The following is a 21,384-nucleotide window of genomic DNA, read 5'->3' as shown; positions in this document are numbered from 1 at the left end:
TTATGAGAGTCACAGGCAGTGAGCAAGATTGGTCACCTTCTTCTTGCATTCTCATGTGATGGAGAAGGATGGTGGATGGAGACAGAATTGATGATGGACGGGCAACCCCTCAGGGCACATCAGCCCAGCGAGCACCCACACTTCGGTATTAGCTCTGAGTATTTACTTTGACTACTGGACATTGCTGTGGGCTAAATGTGTGTGTCCCCTCCCAATCTTCATGTGTTGAAACTAACCCCCAACATGATGGTATTTGGAGGTGGGGATCTTTGATAGGTGATTAGATCATGAGGATGGAGCCCTCATGATGGGATTCCTATATGACTAGGAAGAGACCAGGGAGAGCATTCTTCCTGTCTCTCCATCGTGTGAGAATACAAGAAGAAGAAAGCCACCTGCAAACCAGGAAGACAGCCCTCACCAGACACTAGGTCAGCCAGCACCTTGACCTCATACTTCTCAGCCTCTAGAACTGTGAGAAATAAATGTTTGCTGTTAAGCCACCTCGTCAATGGTATTTTGTTACAGCAGCCCGAACTAACACAAGAGCTCAGGAGCTCCTTTCACTATCAGCACAACTTCCTGAGTATCTGATTTGAATCTTCTTGGAGCTGATGAAGGATATTTCTCCCCTCTTGGAGCTTTTTCCTTGAAAAAGCCTCTGAATACATTATTTTCAGGCTTGCCTGGAACTGTGCATCAGCCAGACTGACTATCGACCTAGGAATTGTCCTGGGGTCTCTGGGTAACTCCACTGACAGAAGGGTGCTGAGGGTGACAATGTCACTCCCCCAGTGAAGCATGACGAGGAATGAGAGTGGCTTCCTGGGTTCTGCTGCAGAGGGCACCTCAGGAGCTGCTGGAGGCAGAGCTCAGCTTAGTAAGAGAAAGTGCTTTCTGACAATCACAGGTGTCCTGCTGGCTGGGACCACCTGGGACCACAGTGAACTCCTCATGGAGAGTTCAAGGAAGGAATGAAAAGATTTCCAGAATGAAAAGATTTCCAGAATGAAATGTGAGATGAGGACTAAAGAGTTTACCTCTACAATTTTGAGACTGTATGATTCTGTGTGTGTATGTGTGTGTGTGTATACATGTACAATAAAAAAATGTATACACATGTACACACAAACTTATATTTAATTGTGTATCTATAGGCATGTATTTGCATGTATGCATAGATTTATAGATCTCTCTGAAGAGAGAGCCAGAGAGAGAGCACATGCAAGAATAATAGAACTAAGTAAAAACAGACTCTTGCCTAGATTTCAGGAAGGCCCAAACATGACAACTGGAGGTAGACACTAAAGAGGAAAATTAAATAACTCTTTTGGAGATAAGGACCCTTTTGTCCCTTTCTTTGGTGAAGAGGAATAACAATATTAAGATTAAAACAATAATCACAATAAAAACCCAAAGGTGGTGTGTAGAGTCTAGGAGGGGGCAGAGCTCAGGGGCCAGCACAGGGGACCGTGGCTGCCCACCACTGAGACGGATTTAAGGTGGCCTACAGTGAGAGCCTGCAGGGCACTCAACAGCCACCAGGTGTTGCCTGGGCCACTATTCTCCTTCCTCCCACCCATCTCAGATCCTGTTTCCAGGAAAGACGGCAGGTGGGTCTGGACAAACTGCACAGCCAACAGCATGTCATACATACGCGGTCAGTCAGCCAGAGTTTCCATACCACAATAGCCAGCCGTGGGCTCTTACCACCAAGATGTGCTCTGTGATGAAGAGAAGGATGTGTCTGGGGTCTGCTGAGAACAGCCCACTGTACAGCTTCTCTACCAGCTTCTGGGTGAAGTGGGAGATAGTCACAAGTGGAGGAGAAGCAGCTTCTGTGTTTGGCTGAGACTCTTCACTACCTAAGGTGGGGTAAGGAGACAGACCGAGTTTGAGAAATCGTCAAAGTCTGAATGACCTTCTCACAACAGTCCCCAAGCCCCTCTGGTTAACCAAGCACATCTCACTCAACTCTGTATTCCCCATTTTAGCCCTCTGTATACCCCACTGCTCTAAAGACGGGGTCTTACATACAGGTATCCAATGAACACACATTTATTCAAAATAAATTGATCTTGAAACGTCTAGTTAATGATATAAACCAAGTGGGGAGGAAGGACATGTGGGCAGTTTTCCTTCAAGTGGCCGTGTAGAATGAAGGTGAAGGAAATGTTAGATCTAAGGTAAATAGAGAGGCTGCTGTAGTGATCCCCGAGCCCCTGCTGCTCCGGCAGGCTTGGGACAAAGCTGCGTCTGGATTGTCAGTCTGTGCTCACCAACACGATGGGCGTTGTGCTCAGACGGGGCGGTGATGATCTCAGCCAATTGTGGTAGCAACTCCCTGAGTTAGCCACGATTACAGCACCCATCCACCGGCTCGGGCACCTGGTGACCACAGCCACACCACCACCCAGGGACAGAGCCACATACAACGGGGACTACCAAGCTCTACTGTAGCACACTTCAGGTACTCCACAAGAAAGATCGACAGTCAGGGTCTCTGAGTTGTGGGGCAAAGAGGAGTTCAGAAAATGAGTCGTGTCACTAAGGCTTCTGTGGCTTAGAAAACACGGAAAGGACTTGGCTTACTCTTGTTGGGAAGGTACGGCTGCTATAGATGATGGGATACAGAATTGTACACCTGAGATCGATGTAATTTCACTAACACTTGTCACCCCAGTACATTTAAAAAAAGAGACATAAGGAACATATCAACCACATACAATGCGTGGATCTTATTTGAATCCTGATTCAAGCAAGTCGATTGTAATAAAGGTGTTTCTGAGACAAAAAAAAAAAAAAAAAAAAGAATGTGGAATTCCAGGTGACATCTTCACTTCCCTCATGGGAAGAGGACACAATTCTACTGAAGGTGGAGAACTGGTTTTGGCAGAAGGACTTTCTGTCTCCAAGTGGCCCAAGGATGGCAAAAGTGTCATGGAAAGAAGCAAGCATGTCTTCCCTGGGGCCTCCGGATAGGGTCACTGAGCTCTGGTTGCAGGTTCGTGGGGGAACCGACGGCTCGGTGACTCCTAGAGTGCCCGCAGCACTAAGGCCCAGGCTTCCCCTCGAAGACTGGCACCAGTGGCTGGTGGGCACACTGGACTTCCTGCTCAGCTGTCACAGCTTTATGTCACAAACAGTGAGGAGCAAGCCACCCCCACTCACCTCTAAGCACCGACATGTCACCTCCACTCATCATATGAAATATTTCCATGGTGGAAAGCAGGACTGCAGACTGGAAGTCTCGCTTCTGCTGGCTGGTGGCATTGTCTGGAGATGCCTGGAAGCACACCCGGCACTAAGACGGCAGCCACAGGGCTCACGTCCCCTCAGTGCCTACCGGGGTCCTTGCCTGGCCTGTATGCCACTACCACCATGCTAGCAGTATGGGCTGCCACCAGCTCACCATCCCTTCTACAAGGCATTGCCCTCTGCTGACCAAGGTGCTGCACATAGGAGGCTATGCGCATTTCCCAGGGAGAGAAGGCAAGTGGGGGTGGCCCACAGATAATAACCACCTGGCGAGTACCTCCCCTGAAAGGACAGCCACCAATAATTCACTTCTGTACTATCTCAGGCTCTGCTTCTAGGGACCTAGCTACAACACGCCCTCATCCATCTATTCACTCGCTGCTGGTATGTTCCCTGTTCTGCCAGTGCCTGTAGTTCCTGGAGGACAAGGACTCCCTCCCCCAATATCACCGAAGTCCCAGGAGACGCTCTTCACGGCCAGCCAGTTGGCAGCTACAGGCCTAGGCGAGCTCTTGCAAGAGATCGGCCCTCAGGTCTCCCTGCACATACCGCAACCTCATGGAGCCTGTGCCCTCCCAGGCCCGCTCCCACATCACTGGCCCAACAGCACCCTTCTACTCACCTCCAGGATCACTTCCAGCGGCAGCCACTGCTTGGGGCTGGGAGCTGCAAGTAAGAACTCCCTCAAGAGGAGCTGCATGAACTTCCTGAGCTGTCGCCGTGCGGGATGTGACTGGACAGGAGCCTGTAGACCCTCCACAATTCTGTCTTCTCCAGCCTCGGGTCCGAAACTGCCGGCATTCTGGGCAGACTCAGTGGTAACTCCCTCAAAGACAAGAGAACCCCAGTATGAGCACCTGCATTGCCCCAAAATGCTTTCACATCTATCTCTGAGGTGTGCCTGGGTGGGAATCTGGTCAAAGCCATTAACAGGTAAGGAAATGGAGGGTACACAGAGGTAGCCAACTTGCCCAGAGCCCCATGGCTCATAAGGGGGCCTGCTGTGGTCCCTGAGCCTGACATGGGTGGCAGTCACGGAAAGAAGCTGAGCATGGAGTACTGAGCTGTGAAGCCCAGAACGTGTTCTGGGCAAGGTACTTCCCCTCGGAACCACAGCTCCCTTCAGTTGAATGGTGACACTACAAAGGACAACACAAGACATGTGAGGACACAATGCAAGGACAGTGTGTGCCGCCGTGCCTGGCCTTGGTATCTGGTCAGAAAGCCGGTCCCACTTCTGGAGGAGCCCTCACCTTTACTGCCTCCAGGCTCTACTGACGTTAACAGGTAGGACCCTCAGGTGTAAAGAGGAGAAGGACTTCAACAGGTCCTGGCGTCCAAGTCCCTGAATCACCGTGGCCTGCACATTCTCGTTCATATATTTATAAAAATATTGGCGGATAAATGAGACTGGCCTCACCAACCCAGCTACATCCAAGTGATACGGAAATGCCGGGAGGCCGAATGACACAGCCAAGGACAGGCAGCCAGGTCTCCTGACTCCTGGCTGACGAACTTTCACGCGTAGTCATCTGTTGGCACCTCCCTTTGCTCATTCATAAAATTAACGCAGCCATTCTTAATTAAGCCATAAAATGAATTTAATGGCACCTAGGGAGGTGGTGACTGCATTAATTAGCAACACGCGGCCTTGACTGGAAAGATGCCACATAAATTCACAGCAAATCGAAGGCTTTTGGCCACCAGCCTTCTTCACGAAGAGGGTCTGTCATGTTTTCCGTGCAACAAAGGTTTTTTGGAGCTGACTTAGAGCTGGGACAAGGCAAGGAAGTGTGGAGATAAGCACTTTGGAACTGGAGCCAGGAGCCCCAAGACAGGGCTTAGCTCCTCTAGGTCAGCTGGGGAGGTGACTTTGGGCCAGACTCTCCCCCCGGGCAGAAACATTGAGTGTGGGGAGGAAAAGCCCTGCGTCAGAGTGTGTTCCACCTGCTCGCGGGCCGCCAGCTGGAACCCCATCTCAGCAAATGGGGAGCCTGACCTGCTGTGCAGGGGTTGAGGTGGGGATCTGGGCTAAGAATGTCTGACTTCATCGTCCTGGACCCCTGCAGAGGGCCTGCTGTAGGACGTGGTGAGGGACAGCCCTGGTACTGTCCGTCCTTGCCGCGTGGCCTCTGAGCCCAGGGCCTTACCTCCACCCCCGCCAGTACGTCTTTCTTCTTTGTTCTTACTTTCGCACTGTTATTTTACTTGATATGAACCCATCAAACCATTTTATCTTTTTTGCAAATCTTCTAGTCTTTGTATTTAGTCTTTTTATTAAAAACAAATTACTTTTAAATTTTACTTGGCCGTTTAGTTTTATTTTAAACTGATTGTGATAGAAAGGAAGTGGGACTTGGGGTGAGGGTGTGGGGTGGGGGTACAGAAGAGGCTATTGAAAGAGATGGGTGAAATTCAAACCTTAGCTTTGTCACTTATTCATCACATAGCCACGGTGTATTTCACTCTCTCAACCATTTGGTGACATAGGTCTTTGGCCCCCGCTAAGCCCAGAGGACTCTGGTGGGCACCACTTCACCACTGAGCATCCCTTTCCCCGACTAACACACTCCACCTGCGGAGGGCGCCCATCAGAGTCTGTGGAGCACCAGGCTCAGGATTGTCGGAGGTGTTCCATCCATGCAGGCTGTCACCATGAATACACTTCCAGAAGAAGATTAGCTCAAAGACCACGTTCATGCACTCACTGGTGGTTTACCAAGTCATTGCAGGGCAAACACTGAACGCCTGCCTGTGCCTGGCCTGGCCTGTAGACCCCCTCCTCACCATCGCCTGCCTTTCCCCGCGTTCCTTTAGCTGCTGTCATTGATTTGCAGACAGGCGTCAGCAGCTCACGCGCTCTGTCTGGCTCTCAGCTTCCTGCACCACCAAGGCCAGGTGACGGCCGGTGTCCTCCCTTCACACTGGTTCTCACCTGCTCCTCTTAGCTCCCAGACTCCTTTAGCTCACTGAGCCCCATGCACCTGCTAGGACTGGCTCTCGGTCTCCAACTCAATCACATCTCTTCCCATAGCCCCTTCTCTACACCCCACTTCATCACACCTCGTCCTCAAGACCCAGCCGGACCCTCTGTTGTCTCAGCCATCCTCTGACTGCCAGGGGTCCGAGTAATGCCCTGCAAACAGGATGGGCGTCCTGAGAACAAGAGGCAGAGAGGGACACGCTTCCAGTTCCCCCACCCCCACCGGACGGGTGCACTGCCACAGGCTTCCTGGGATGGAATTTGTTGTTCCACATTACCAGTGGGAGGGTATTCATGTAGAATTGGACTTGATCTACCATCAAATTTCTCATTACTGAGATTTCTAACAACTCAAAAAAATTACGAATCTCCGAGTTGAAAATGACTACAAGCTACATCTCAGCAGAGAAAGAAAAAATTATCCAAGTTGTTTACTTACTGTTTCAGCTAAGTTACCTTCAAATGTACTTTAATTTGGGGGGGAAAGAATTTTGCCCTTTGCCCTTGTTGAACTAAGACACTCACCCCGGCTCTCATTGGGGTAGGGTGTTGGCATGTCCTACCTTGTGTATTCCCAGAGGGAAGGTAATGATGGCCAAGGTCTGCAGGAACTCTGGGGCCTGCCAGGCTGGGTCCAGGGGGTAAGTGCTGTGTACGAGGCCAAGGAAATGCAGCACGCTGTCCGGGAAGGTCCGTTCCCAGGCACCGTCTCCACGACCTGTCAGGGGCTGAGCATACACGTCATGAGAGGCGTGCAGTGCCGGGAGCCAGATTTGAAATCGAGGCAGAACACCTCCTTTCATAGACTCTCAACCAGAAACCTCATTGCAAGACCCCTAAGACTGTGGGTTGCCACAGATACTGGTCATCAATTGGGCAAGGGTTCTACATGTGCAGGCATTGTTCCCAGATTGTCACATGTACTCCTCACCTCACAACAACCCTCTGTGGTAGGTCCTCTGTTTACCCCTATTTTACAGATGGGAAGACAGAAGCACAGAGAGGTCAATAACTTGCCGAAGGTCACCCAGTGGATAAGGAGCAGAGCCATGAGTTGACCCCAGGCAATCTGGCTATACAGTCTGCCTGTCTTCCCCATACTGTCTCTGTGTGATTGGTCATGGCCTTGTGCTGAAGAAACTTGCCAATCAGCATTGAACCCAGCCTTCCCCAACCCAGTGCTTATGCTCCCAGCTCTAGACCCTGTCCTGGCTGGCTGACATCTGGACAAACCCTGCCCAGGGGTGGCAGAAACTGACAAGCCCCTTCCCCACCAGCCAGAGGTCTGGAATGGATCACGTTGTATTGAGCTGATACCCAGCGTCCTGAGGGGACCTGTGCGTCTGTCTGCCCCAAACCATTACCTGGCCTCGGCCACATGACTGAGTCTCTATCCTGGCTGCACACTAGTGTCCTGCTGCTGCTCAGCTTTCTTGACCAGCTCTGCCAACTTACTCTGGAGACTGACTCGAGCCCCATTGTGTCCATCTGCTGCCTGAGGTCCTGCTCTTTCCTAAATGGACAGTCTGGAACTTTAAAATTCACCAACCCTGCATAGCCACACTAAGAACTAGACTAAGTGACAGCCTACTCCTGCGGATGTCATAGGTGGACGTCTGGTCTCCTTTTGGCCAGTTACTCAGCCCTAGCCCCTCCCATCTATGGCTTCCTCCTTCCCCCACGAGCCTGCCTCAAGTCCTGGCCCCATGGGCATGAGTCAGGACGCCCTGTTTACCAAGTAGCTATCAAGTGCCGGGAAGGGAGCCTCATACTAGCATTCTCAAACCTAATTGTCAAAAAGGCAACGTGCGTGAGACAATTAGACAGCCGTTTAAAATCTCACTCACAGGATCCTATGAGGGTTTGGTGTGAGCTGAGCAGGCAAGCAGAGAGAAACCGCTTCTGAAGTCCCCTGCATCTGGCTTCCCCACTAGGTTCGTACAACGTGATATCAGATTTCCAGGGAGGCTGAAGTTCAGAGAGTGTTTTCTGTAGTCGGCCTGGTACAAATCCTGCCTCTCCCTCCAATTAACGGTCTAGCTTAGGACTGTTCCTTAATCTCACTCCCCTCTGGTCCCAATCCTATAAAACAAGGATTGTAATATGACCTATTCCATAAGGTTTTTGTGAGGATTGAATGGGACATTTTAGTGCTTCGGGCTTATTTTCTCAGTGACTAGCACAGGGTACATACAAAAGAAGCTGGAAGATAAGATCAGATAGAGGATTTGGACTTCTGGAAGAGGAATTTGGATTTACACACTGAAAAACCAGGACCCCCAGAAGTTTTTTAGGCATGACAATGACCTAGAATGTAATGCTAATGCTGGACACACATGCCTCCACCATGCCCTTGCTCCATGACCTTGCCTGAATGAGTTATTCTCCATAGCTACACTTTCTACATTTGTACAATAGAGATAATGCTGTCTGTTTCAAAGGATTTTTGCACACAGCGAAATGGCTAACATCTAAAAGACCGACAATGCAATACATTGGCAAGGATGTGGAACACCTAGAAACTTTCCAGATTAAGAGCTGGTGAAAAGTGTAAGCTGGCACTTCACTTTGGAGAACAATTTGGCGATATCTACCAGTGCACGTCATGTGTACAACTTATGATCCACAATTTCACACCCGGGTATATTTCCAACTCATATATCTACCCACAGATATGTACATAGCCTACACGTCATGAGAGGCGTGCAGTGCAGGGAGCTTTATTCATAATGTTTCCCAATGGAGACAACTGAGAATAGATAGATAAATTGTGATCAATTATCACAATAAAATACTATTCAACAATGAAAAAGAATGAATTACTGACATATACAAAATCATGAATGAATCCCACAAACATAATGATGAGTGCAAGAAGTCATATGCAAAAGAGTATATACTGTACGATTCCATTTATATCAAGTTCAAGAACAGGCTATCTAAGTCTGGCTTACCACTGAACAAGGGAAAAATGTCAAAGAAAGTAAAGTTCAAAGCTAATAATCACGTAAGTAAGATAAAATAACTATTTGAAAAAGGTATGTTAGTTATTCACTATAATTGAATTTCTAGTATCTTTCTCTTATCCTTCCAGTTTTTGCCATTTATTTTTTGATGCTTGTCTACTGTATTTAGTAAATTACGCTTTCCTGATAGATATCTTCATTGAACTAAAACAATCTTTGAGTGAATTTGCTTCTGTTATATGTTTGTTAGATCCCAGAAGGTTGGGTCTTGTTCATTAACCAATCTAAGAGTCACATCTGTAATACACCAGTTAACCATTTTATGATTGATATGATAATGTAAATGTTTGGTCTTTATTTTTACTTCTTTTAGCATACTATATATTTTCTTTATTTTAAACGCTGTCATTATTCCTTTTGTTTGCTTTTTTAAAATAATATTAATTGATTAGAAAGGTAACAGACACCTTATGTTGCAAACAGAAAATACACATTTTTGGGCAGCCAGTTTGCTCAGTGGTTAGATCGCAGTGTTCATAACACCAAGGTTGCCAGTTCGATTCCCACGTGTGCGAGTGAGCTGCGCCCTCCACAACTAGATTGGCTTGACATGGAGCTGATGGTCTTGGAAAAACACACTGTTTCTCAATATTCTCCAATAAAAATTTGAAAAATGAAAGAAAGAAAAATAAACATTTTTTCTGACACCCAAAAATTAATTGCACATTAGGCCTACAATGGAACCATGAATAAGTTCTCCAAAGATGGAAAGTATACAGATCACATGCTCTGAGTAGGATAAAACAAAACTGGAAATAGATAGCAACAATAAAAAAAATTTTTAAAATAAACGTTCAACCACATGGACGTTGAAAAATGAGTTCAAAAGTTCTTGAAAACTGCAATCACAAAAATTCTAGAAAACAACAAAAAATGAAGATGCCAAATATCAAAATCTTAGAACTAACCAGAATAAAAAAAATCAAGAGAATGATAATGTATCTAAAGTTCGTCATTTAAATAAATCCACAAGTACTCGGCTTTTTAAGTAATGGGAGAAGTGGGGCAAAGAGAGAGTATAAACTTACAAATTAGGCATAAGAGTACAGAATGGGGAATAGACTCAATGCAATTATAACAGCTGCCATGTTTCCCCGAAAATAAGACCTAACCAGAAAATAAGCCCGAGCATGATTTTTCAGGATGACATCCCCTGAGCATAAGCCCTATTGAGTCTTTTGGAGCAAAAATTAATATAAGACCTAGTTTTATTTTCGGGGAAACCTGGTATATGCGATGTCAGAGGGGTTGTACATTGGGGGAGGGGTTTATCACTTTGTGAAGGATGTAAATGTCTAACTAGTGCATTGTTTTGCACACCTGAAACTAATTTAAAAAAGAATAAGAAAGGGAAAATAATAACTCAAAAAATTAAATGAATTAAAAGAGACCATTTGTGAAAATTGAACAAATGGGAAGATTTTTTAAAATATGAATTACCTAAACTCTATCAAGGAGACATTTAAAACCCGAAACAAAGCCACGATGGAAAAAATTCAGGCCCAAGAAGTTTCATTGGAAAAATTTAAATAAAAACTATGAATCTAACATCTTCTCTTTTTTATTATTAGTTTCAGGGGTATAAAAAAACATAGTGATTAGATATTTACACACCTCACAAAGTGATAACCCCAAGTCAAAGAGTCATATGACATCACACACAGCTATTACAATACCATTGACTGTATTCCCTATGCTGTACTTTACATCCAGTGACCATATATTGTATATGTATATATTGTTTAATTATAGTTGGCATTCAATGTTATTTAATATTAGCTTTAGGTGTGCAGCATAGTGGTTAGGCATTTATATAATTTATGAAGTTATCCCCCCGATAAGTCTAGTACCCATCTGACACTACACATAGTTTTTATAATATTATTGATTATATTCCTCCTACTGTATTTCAAATCCCAATGACTATTTTGTAACTACAAATTCGTATTTCCTAATCCTTTCACCTTTGTCACCCATCCCTCAAATTCCCTGCTATCTAGCAACCATCAGTTTGTATCTACCGTGTTTCCCCGAAAATAAGACCTACCCCGAAAAAAGCCCCAGTTAAGACTCAGCCAGATGGACGCATTTAGTACGTTATGACAATGTTCCAGAAGAAGGCAGGACTGTATTTGAATAAATGTAGATTGTTGTATATGAAAAAATAAGACATCCCCTGAAAATAAGCCCTAATGGCACAAAAACTAATATAAGACCTGGTGTTATGTTCAGGGAAACAGGGTATGAGCCTATTTCTGTTCTGTTTGTTCACTTACTCTGTTCTTTAGATTCCACATATAAGTGACATCATATGGTACTTGTCTTTCTCAGTCTGACTTATTTCACTTAGCATAATACTCTCAAAGCCCATTCATGTCATCTCAAATGTTAAGATTTCATTCTTTTTTATGCCCAAGTAATATTCCATTGTATATATGAACTACATAGTTTTTTATCCAATCATCTATTTATGAGCACTTGGGTTGCTTCCATATTTGGCTATTATAAATAATGCTGCAATGAAATAGGAGTGCGTATATCTTTTCAAATTCATGTTTTGGATTTGTATGGATAAATACTCAGGAGTGGAATTGCTGAGTCATAAGGTAGTTCTATTTTTAATTTTTTGAGGAACTCCCATGCTGTTTTCCACAGTGGCTCTGCACCAATTTGCAATCCCACCAACAGTGCACAAGCGTTCCCTTTTCTCCACATGCTCACCAACACTTGTTTGTTGATTTATTGATGACCATTCTGACAGGAGTGAGGTGGTATCTCATTGTGGTTTTTATTTGCATTTCTCTGACGATTAGTAACTTTGAGCATCTTTTCATGTCTATTGGCCATCTGTAGGTTCTCTTTGGAGAAATGTCTATTCAGGTCCTCTGCCCTTTTTTAACTGCATTGTTTGTTTTTATGGTTGAGTTATGTGAGTTTTTTACATAAATTTTGGATATTAACCCCTTATCAAACGTATCATTAGTAAATATCTTCTCCTATTCAGTAGGATGTTCTTTCATCTTGTTGATGGCTTCCTTTCCTGTGAAAAAACTCTTTAGTTTGATATAATCCCATTTGTTTATTTCTTCATTTCTTTCCCTTGCCTGAAGAGATGTATCAGTATAAATATTACTAAGGGTAATAGCTGAGAGTTTACTTCCTCTATTTTCTTCTAGGAGTTTTATGGTTTGGGGTCTTACATTTAAGTCTTTAATCTATTTTGAGTTTATCTTGTATATAACATAAGACAGTGGTCCAGTTTCATTTTATTTTTTGCATGTATATGTCCAGTTTTCCCAACACCATTTTTTGAATAGACTGTCTTTACCCCAAAGTATATTCTTGCTTTCTTTGTTTGCTGTTCTTTTTCCAATTCCCTAAAGTATAAAATTAGACTTTATTTGAGATTTTTCTTGTTTCTTTAGGTGGGATTGCATTGCTGTGCATTTCCCTCTTAGGACTGCTTTTGCTGTGTCCCACAGGTTTTGGGTCATTGTGTTTTCATTTCCATTTGTCTCCAGGTGTCTTTTGATTTCTTCCTTGCCCTCATTGTTGACCCATTCATTAGTTAGTAGCATATTATTTAGTGTCCATGTGTTTGTGGTTTTTCAGGGTTTTTTTTCCTTTATTTGATTTCTAGTTTCATACCACTGTGGTCAGAGAAGATGCTTGATATGATTTCAATCTTTTTTTAATTAAAGTTTATTGGGGTGACAATTATTAGTAAAGTTACATAGATTTCAGACGTACAATTCTGTAATACATCATCTACATATCACATTGTGTGTTCACCACCCAGAGTCAGTTCTTTTTCCATCACCATATATTTGATCCCCTTTACCCTCATTTATCATCCCCCTCCCCCTTACCCTCTGGTAACCCGTAAACTATTGTCTGTGTCTATGAGTTTTTGTTCCTCCATTCGTTTGTCTTGTTCTTTTGTTGTTTTCAGTTTTATATACCGCACATCAGTGAAATCATATGGTTCTCTACTTTTTCTGTGTGGCTTATTTCACTTAGCATTATAATCTCAAGATCCATCCATGTTGTCGCAAATGGTACTATTTCATCTTTTCTTATGGCAGAATAGTATTCCATTGTGTATATATACGACAACTTCTTTATCCATTCATCTATCAAAGGACACTTTAGTTGTTTCCATGTCTTGGTCATTGTAAATAAAGCTGCAATGAACATTGGAGCTCATATGTCTTTATAGATAAATGTTTTCAGATTTTTTTGGTAGAAACCCAGGAGAGGGATTGCTGGGTCATATGGTAATTCTATTCGTAATTTTTTGAGGAACCTCCACACTGCCTTCCATAGCGGCTGCACCAGTCTGCATTCCCACCAACAGTGTATGAGGGTTCCTTTTTCTCCACAGCCTCTCCAACACTTGTTGCTATTTGTCTTGTTGATGATAGCCATTCTGACCGGGGTGAGGTGATATCTCATCGTGGTTTTTATTTGCATTTCTCTGATGATTAGTGATGTTGAGCATTTTTTCATATGTCTATTGGCCATTTGTATGTCCTTTTTGGAGAAGATTTCAATCTTCTTAAAGCTATTGAGATTTGTTTTGTGGCCTAACATGTCGTCTACCTTGGAAAATGTTCTGAGTAATTTAAGGCAGCTCTTCCTTGTTGATTTTTTTTTTTTTTTTTTGGTCTGGAAGATCTGTCGATTGGTGTTAGTGGGGTGTTAAATTCCCCTAGTATGATTGTGTCACTATCGATCTCTATTGACCTTTATGCTGGTCAATATCTGTTTTATATATTTAGGTGCTCCTATGTTGGGTGCATAGATGTTTACTAGGGATGGATTGATCTCTTTATCATTATGTAATGTCCTTCTTTGGCTGTTATTATGGCCTTCGTTGTAAAATCTATTTTGTCTGATGTAAGTATTGTCTGATTGTAAGTACCCCAGCTTTTTTCTCAATTCCATTTGCATGAAATATCTTTTTCCATCCCTTTACTCTCAGTCTATGTGTGTCTTTTAATCTAAGGTGGGTCTGTTGTAGACAACATATGCATGGGTCTTGTTTTCTTACCCATTCAGCTATCCTATGTCTTTTGATTAGAACATTTAATCCATTTACATTTACAGTGAGCATTAATAGGTACATAGTTATTGCCATTTTATTATTCACATTTTTTATCTTCTTTTGTTTGTTTGTTTCCCCTTCTTCTTAAAATAAATCCTTTTAACACTTCTTATAATACTGGATTGATGGTAATGAATTCCTTTAGCTTTTTCTTGTCTAGGAAGATTTTTATCTTAATTTTACATGATAAATTTTATGTGATAGCCTTGGTGGGTAGAGTAGTCTTTGTAGAGTAGGCACTTGGTAGAGTAGGCACTTGTTTTTCATCACTTTGAACATTTCCTGCCACTCTCCTCTGGCCTGTAAAGTTTCTGTTGAGAAATCAGCTGACAGTCTATGGAAGCTCCCTTGTAAGTAACTAGTTGCCTTTCTCTTGCTCCTTTTAGGATTCTCTTTGTCTTTACCCTTTGCCATTTTAATTATGATGTGTCTTGGTGTGGTGTGGGCCTATTTAGAATAATCTTGTTTGTGGCTCTTGTTTGTGGTTTTCTAGGCTTGTAGGTCTATTTCCTTTACCAGGTGAGGGAAGGTTGCAGTCATTATTTCTTCAAATAGATTCTTGATCCCTTTCTCCCTCGATTCTCCTTCTGGTACTTCTTTGACATAGCAAAGATGATGCTGTCCTGTAGGCTACACACCCAGGAGGCAGGCTCCACACAGGGACGTAGCAGCTGTCCCTCCTGCCTTCGCCCCAAAGCCACACAGCTCAGTCTCCCCATATGACTCTGGTGGCTCTCGAATTGCCGCCCTCACACTGAAGCCCTAGTAAGTGTTTACAAGTGAATGAGTCTGTTTATGGGCCCTTTGAGAGGACATCTGGGTTTCCTGCAACGCTCTTTCTCACCAGGATGGACAGACAGGGTTCTTGCTGATTTTAACAGCCAGGTGTTGTGGGACTCCACTTCTTGGCCCAGCACCACTGGTCTGAGTATCCTGGTGTGGGACTGGGACCCTTCCTTCTTCAGAGGGGACCTCCACCACTGAGGTGTCCCTCCCAGTGTTCAACCTCCACCTGTGTGTTTGGGGTCAGCCCACCTTAAATCTCCACCCAGTCTTGATGTGGCCCCTTCTTTATATCCTTGGTTACAGGGGCTCTGTTCAGCTAGTCTTCAGATGATTCTTGACGTTGATTGTTCTGTAATTTATTTGTAATTCTGATGTGATCCTGGGAGGCAGCGGGCACAGCATTTACCTAATTTCTCATATTGTATCCTCTCCAGGATCTAATATCTTCTTAAAATATAAAGGAGAGCAGTCTTTTTTAATAAAGTTAGTGTAATACTGATATGAAAACCTCACAAAGATATAACAAAAAGAAAGCTGCAGCCTAATATCATTTATAAATATGCATGCAAAATCATAAATAAAATATTTATAAACAGAATAAGGAAGTACACTAAAAGAATAAGAACTAAGTGACTAAGGAAGGTCTTCGCAGGAATGCAAGGAAATCTATTGATGTAATTTATCATGGGTAACTGGTTAAAAAAAGCATATTATCTAATTATATGCTAAAAGAGTATTTAATAAAAATTAAACACATTCCTGTTTTGAAAAAGAGCAAAAAGTATAATCTGTACTTTCCTAACCACACACAGAAATAACTGGCAAAAGATAAAAACAGGCAATTCACAGTAAAATAAATAGATGGTTAATAAGTATATGAAAAATGATATCAACCTCAGTAATAAGAAATGCAGAACTCAACTATGGAACCACCACCAGTTTGGCTGTCTTGTTGAGGCTGTGAGGACTGACTAAACACTTCTACACAAGAGGTGAGATGTATATTAAGTGGAGGAATGTATGTGTGTAATGTCTAATGCAACCTTTGTGAGAAGGTCATCCAAAAGAAAATGCATGAAGTACACTTTGCTCCACTATCCCACATTCCAGAAATTACACTAAGGAGGGCATGAAACTAGAGAGAATATGTGTCCCCTCAAGGAAGTTCATTACAGACTTTTGATAACAGCAATCACTCGAGAAACAATATAAAATTCCATCTACAAACACATATGATTCCCATATACTCATATTTATTGGCATGGAACTATGTCCACCATATTCTGAGGGAAAAAAGGCAAAATAATTTATTTGGTCTAACCTTCTATAAGGAAATGGTATAATCTCAGGGAGGTTTCTAGAAGGATATTCCACTATAGTTTATAGGGGTTATCTCTGGATGAGTGTATTTCAGGTGATTTTTACTGTCTTATTTTCTCTTTTGTTTATATTTTAAATGCATCGTTTCACAAAAGCAATACTGTCTCCACACACAACCAAGCCTCCAGTTGCCCTTAATATCTACAGAATGAAGCCTGAAGTTTCCAGCCTCTCTTGCCAGTTATTGTCAATCTGGCGCACAATTGCTCCTGCTCATGGGCCACACAGCCTTCGCCCATTGACACTCACCTCACGTCTGAAATAACCTCTCCACCCACCTCTGGTGGACCTGGAAGGCCTGGGTGAAAGGCTCTCCACGAAGCCTCTCCATGCCATGTCTCTAGTGGATAGACATCTGTCTTCTCTAAGGCAAGTCTCTGATTCGCAGGTCACTCACATGTGAGGCCCCCATGTCCTGGCAGAGGGGAGCTCCTTGAGGGAAAGGCCCTTTTCCCCCCTCCACAGCATGCCTGAACCTCCTGACCTAAAGTAGTTGCTCAGAAATGTTCCCTTTGACCGAACACACAAATCTCCCAGTAAAGAAAGCCAAATGTTTACAAATGGAAAACGGAAGAGTTCTGGCAGGAGCAGGTAAACCTCATTGGAAACATTCAGGCTGACTTTCCCATTGTACACCTAGGTTATCACCAAGAACCCCCCCGACTCTTCTATCGAGCCTTCTGAATAACACTTCCTAATTACTGGCATTACTTGCAAACTGCTGGGAAAAGTCAAGGTGACCCTTCCAAGCTTGATTTCCCATCTGATCCTCATGACGACATGTGGGGAACGGGCCTCACCTGGCTCATGGTGGCTTTCAGCATTTCCAGGAGCAGCAGGGCACCCTCAGTGCACAGCCCGGCCCGGAGGACTTCTTCTGTGTGGTGCTTCTGCAGGAGCCACTGAAGCATGGCATCTAGGCTGTCCTGAAAAGGGAGACTGGGGCTGCAGAGACCTGTGGCTGCACCGAGGGGACCAGCTGTGCAGCCAGGACATTGTGTTTCCCGGGAGCACACTGGGAAAGGCCAAGCTGCCCAGCACACCCAGGTGGCTGGCCCATCCGGGGAATTCCAGCCCCCTCGGTACCTAATGGAAACACACAACTCCAAGAAGGTGCTGAAGACCCCACTAGCAACTTGCATCGAGCTTAATTCTTTTGGTCTGACATCATAAATAATGTCCCAATCAACTTTAATGAATCTTTGTAAATGGAGATTATAGAAGACATGATGAATTCACTTCGGGGAAGTGCAGACTGTAGTGGAAAGAGCATTGGTTGCCAAGCAGGATGATCTGACTTTGCCTCTTTAATAGCTGGGCTTAAGCAAGCTCTTCAGCCTCTTGACAGTTCAGTTTCCCTCTCTGTGAAATGGAAAGGACATTATCTACCCCATGGGATTGTTATAAGTATCAAGTGAAATAAGATATGTAAAGCATCTATCGTGGGTCCTGACACTCAGCAGATGTTGGTTTCCCTAGATACATTCTTGGAGAAATAAAAATATAGGGTTTTGATGAACTTAGCAAGCATATTCAGAACTTTATTTTGAAGTGGGACCTTTAACACTATTAGCTTATATCAAGATTTAGACCGTCAAATACAAGGATGTGTAAGAGCTGTATTTCGTAGCTTTCTCCTTGCAAAGCCATGTCCCTAGCCCATTTCAATTCAGTGTGCTGTGACTCAGTTAAGACCAAGAAACAATCTCTGAGTCTGCTGTTTCTCGGGTGCCCCGGAAGGTGAGTAAAAGGTGGGTCTGTCCTTAAGGTGCTCAGTACCTAAGGAAAAAGGGAAACATGGAAATGTGTCTGTGTCACATAAGATGGAAGCATGCTGAGGCACAAAGGAGGATATGGCTCCCTCTCCCTGGGGCCGAAACGGGAGGTGGTATCTGAGGCAGATGACAGTGGGAGAAAGAGCTCATTAAAGGCACAGAGTGGGCAAGCACAAGCAGCTGGTGTGGAGGTGACTCAGGAAGGGCAGGCACATGAGGAAGCTACCTGGAGAGACTGGTCAGACTCCCAGTCACAAAGGGCCTAGACACTGGCTATGGAGTCTGAAATGAATCCCACAGGAACAGGAGCCAGTGAGGACCTGGATTTGGAGCAAACGAGTATGTAAGTGAGCATGTACAGTGAATGTAGACTCCTCTTTGGAGAAAATTGGCCAAGGAAGGACAGGAGAGTGATCAACAGGACAGCAGTTAGTCAAGAGTGTGAGTCCAGGGGGCAGCTTCTGGCTTTAGGTGGGACACAGTTTATGATACTTATTAGGGACTCTGAGGAAAGAGTCAGTGCAAAAGGTGATGCTGAAAATACAGAAGAAAGAAGGGATACGATGGGGTGAGTTCACTCAGGAAAGGAGTGGAAGGAATCCAAGTCAGCCTTGAAATGCTGCCCTTGGCCAGTGACAATGGAGAGAATGTGATGAAGAGGGTCATGGCATAAACAGATGGTGGAGGGCAAGGTACAGAGGCACTGCTCCTTCTGGGCAGCCTCCACTCCCACTACGAGGTAAGTCATCTAAGCAAAGGGCGGCTGTGGGCAGAAGACTCAACGCATGTAAGGTTTATTTTAGAAAGTAGGGGAAGAGCAGGGGCATTACGAAGGTAAAGGGACATGTTTCTTTTGGGGGGTGCGGGGTTTGTTTGTTTGTTTGTTTGTTTGTTTTCTGAAGGCATAAACAGAGGCTCTAAGTCTGTGGTGGCAGCAACTCAGCTCCCAATGCCACCCCCATCATCATGGGTTTTTATAGCTGTGCCCAAAAGGAGAAGAATTCTAAAGCGGGAATGACAACAATGGAGACCTTCTGGGGAGGATGATGGGAGGCAGAGATAGAGGAAGTCAAGAGTATGTGAAGAGCCAGCCGTGGCATGTGGACTGCTAGGGAAGGAAGTGGGTCAGGATAATAGAAGTTGGAGGAAGTGGAGCAAGAAAGGGTGGAGAGTTTTAGGGACGTGTCTTGGTCACATGGAATTAGAAAATCAAGTGTCACTCCATCCCACAGTGCCCCAAGAACCTACTTTGGGTCCATCCGTCAGCTCTGTGAGTGGTGTCTGTAGGAAGAAGGCGGACAGGATGAGGTAGACTTCCGGAACGTGAGCACGGTGGGCCAAAAAGTCATTCAGGACTCGGAACCCAGGAAGCAGGCAGGTGCTGTAGTCAGGCGTGGGCGGATGGTTCCTCAAGTTATCTAGAAATCAGGTGGAAGGGGCACAAAAGCTGACTGACAACAACAGCATTGCTTATGGTCAAGGTGGGGGTTGGGCGCATGAGGGAATTCCCTGCCACCCACCCATCACCTAGAAATGCCGGATAGAAATACCATATTTTGCCATGTATAATGTACACCCACATTTTTGGCCCAAACTTTTAGGGGGAAAAACTCTTTCATTTTAATTTATTAATTCAGATTTGTACTTATTTACATTTAGGTACTTGTCTTTTGTATTATAGTGGAATTTCAGCATTTGTGTGTGTTTTGTAACATATTGTGGTACAAGAAATTTTATATGACAAGTAATTACCAAACACAAGAACAGATAGAAGGTGCAAGAAATTTTATGCACTGGCAACAAATTTACGATACTTATGCATCTTAGAAGGCCAAGTACTCTTAGTCAACAAAACCAGTCGTAGTATTCCAGGGTATTATTTTGCATACAGGTATCGTTATTGATTTCTAGAGTTATACTTTTAACTCATAAGCATAAATAAAAGAATTAAAAACATTTATATAGATACAGAATTAATACTTCCCATGTATAATGTGTATCCTTATTTTGCCCTCACAAATGTACGCAAAAAAGTGTGCATTATAGATGGCAAAATATGGTATGTGTAATACACACATGAATACAAGAAAGTGCTCAATAAGAATTCCTTTCCCTATTCCTGTCATGCTCATTCGGTTCAAAAACAGATATTTAATGACTACCACATTAGAGCAACAAGGCAACTTTGTATTAAGCAAAAAAGACGTAATGTTCCGACAAAATATGCAGAACCCAAGGCACTCACCAAGTACTGACAAGGTAGTAGGAGGGACAGCCATTAAACAATTAAATGTCAAATAAATATATGCTTGTGATGAACACTATAAAGGAAAGTAATCGGGGCAAAGAGAAGAACGGAGGTGTCCTCACTTAGCGGGAACCCCCTCTGCTGGAGGAAGTAGCATTGGAATGGACCGTGAGGATGAGGCCTCAGCAGCCAGGCGAGGCCTGCTGCGGCTGTGGGCTGGGGGAAGCATCCCAGGGAGAGGGAAAGAGCTAAGGAGCCTTTGAGGACTTGAAAGAAGCCCCAGTGCCTGAAGAGCAGGGAGGTGCTTGAGGATCACAAAAGGGGAATCAGAGAGGGCTGCGCGGATCTGGAGTCGTGGTTCAAGACGACATTACTGCACGGGAGTCCGAAGGTCCCAAATGGAGAGGAGACTGGCAGGTCCTCAGTCACAGCCCAGGATGAGCTGGCACCCGGCCTCCTGGAGATGGCTGCACACTCACCCATCATGATGTCCACGCCTTCGGAGCTGCGTTCCACCCAGGATCCTGCACACAGGCCATCTTTAAATCGCCCACGGAGGGAGGGGCTTGACAAAAAGTACAGCAGCAGCTTTAATCCCAGCACGACAGTGCTGGGATGCAGGTGGCCCTGCATGAGCAGCAGGAACCAGTCAGGGGCCAGGCTCAGGAACATCTCTTCCTTTGTCCTGGGAGATGAATCAATGCAATAAATTATCTTTCAGCCCATGAGCAAATGGCATGTCCAGAAAATATAAATAATGTGCAGCCTCACTAGTCACCTAGGAAAGGCAAGCTAAGGTTAACATCTGGAGATCACTTACC

The 21,384-nt window shown here is 44.3% G+C and overlaps 1 protein-coding gene across 1 annotated transcript in view; it reads right to left on the bottom strand.

Moving 5' to 3' along the window:
* WDFY4 (WDFY family member 4) overlaps positions 1-21,384 on the bottom strand; it is a 307,568-nt gene that overhangs the window by 141,006 nt on the left and 145,178 nt on the right. The window contains exons 29-35 of the mRNA XM_081075021.1: positions 21,043-21,248; positions 19,564-19,733; positions 17,341-17,466; positions 6,805-6,969; positions 3,881-4,084; positions 3,172-3,286; positions 1,711-1,865 (exon numbers count right to left, since the gene is read on the bottom strand). Of these exons, the coding sequence (XP_080931147.1) occupies positions 1,711-1,865; positions 3,172-3,286; positions 3,881-4,084; positions 6,805-6,969; positions 17,341-17,466; positions 19,564-19,733; positions 21,043-21,248 (1,141 nt within the window). The remainder of the gene's footprint in view (positions 1-1,710; positions 1,866-3,171; positions 3,287-3,880; positions 4,085-6,804; positions 6,970-17,340; positions 17,467-19,563; positions 19,734-21,042; positions 21,249-21,384) is intronic.

Source organism: Rhinolophus hipposideros (genome assembly GCF_964194185.1).
Source record: "Rhinolophus hipposideros genome assembly, chromosome: 15".
Taxonomy (NCBI): Eukaryota; Metazoa; Chordata; class Mammalia; order Chiroptera; family Rhinolophidae; genus Rhinolophus; species Rhinolophus hipposideros.
The sequence above is the reverse complement of the archived record's forward strand: the minus strand, read 5'-3'. Positions and strand labels throughout refer to the sequence as shown.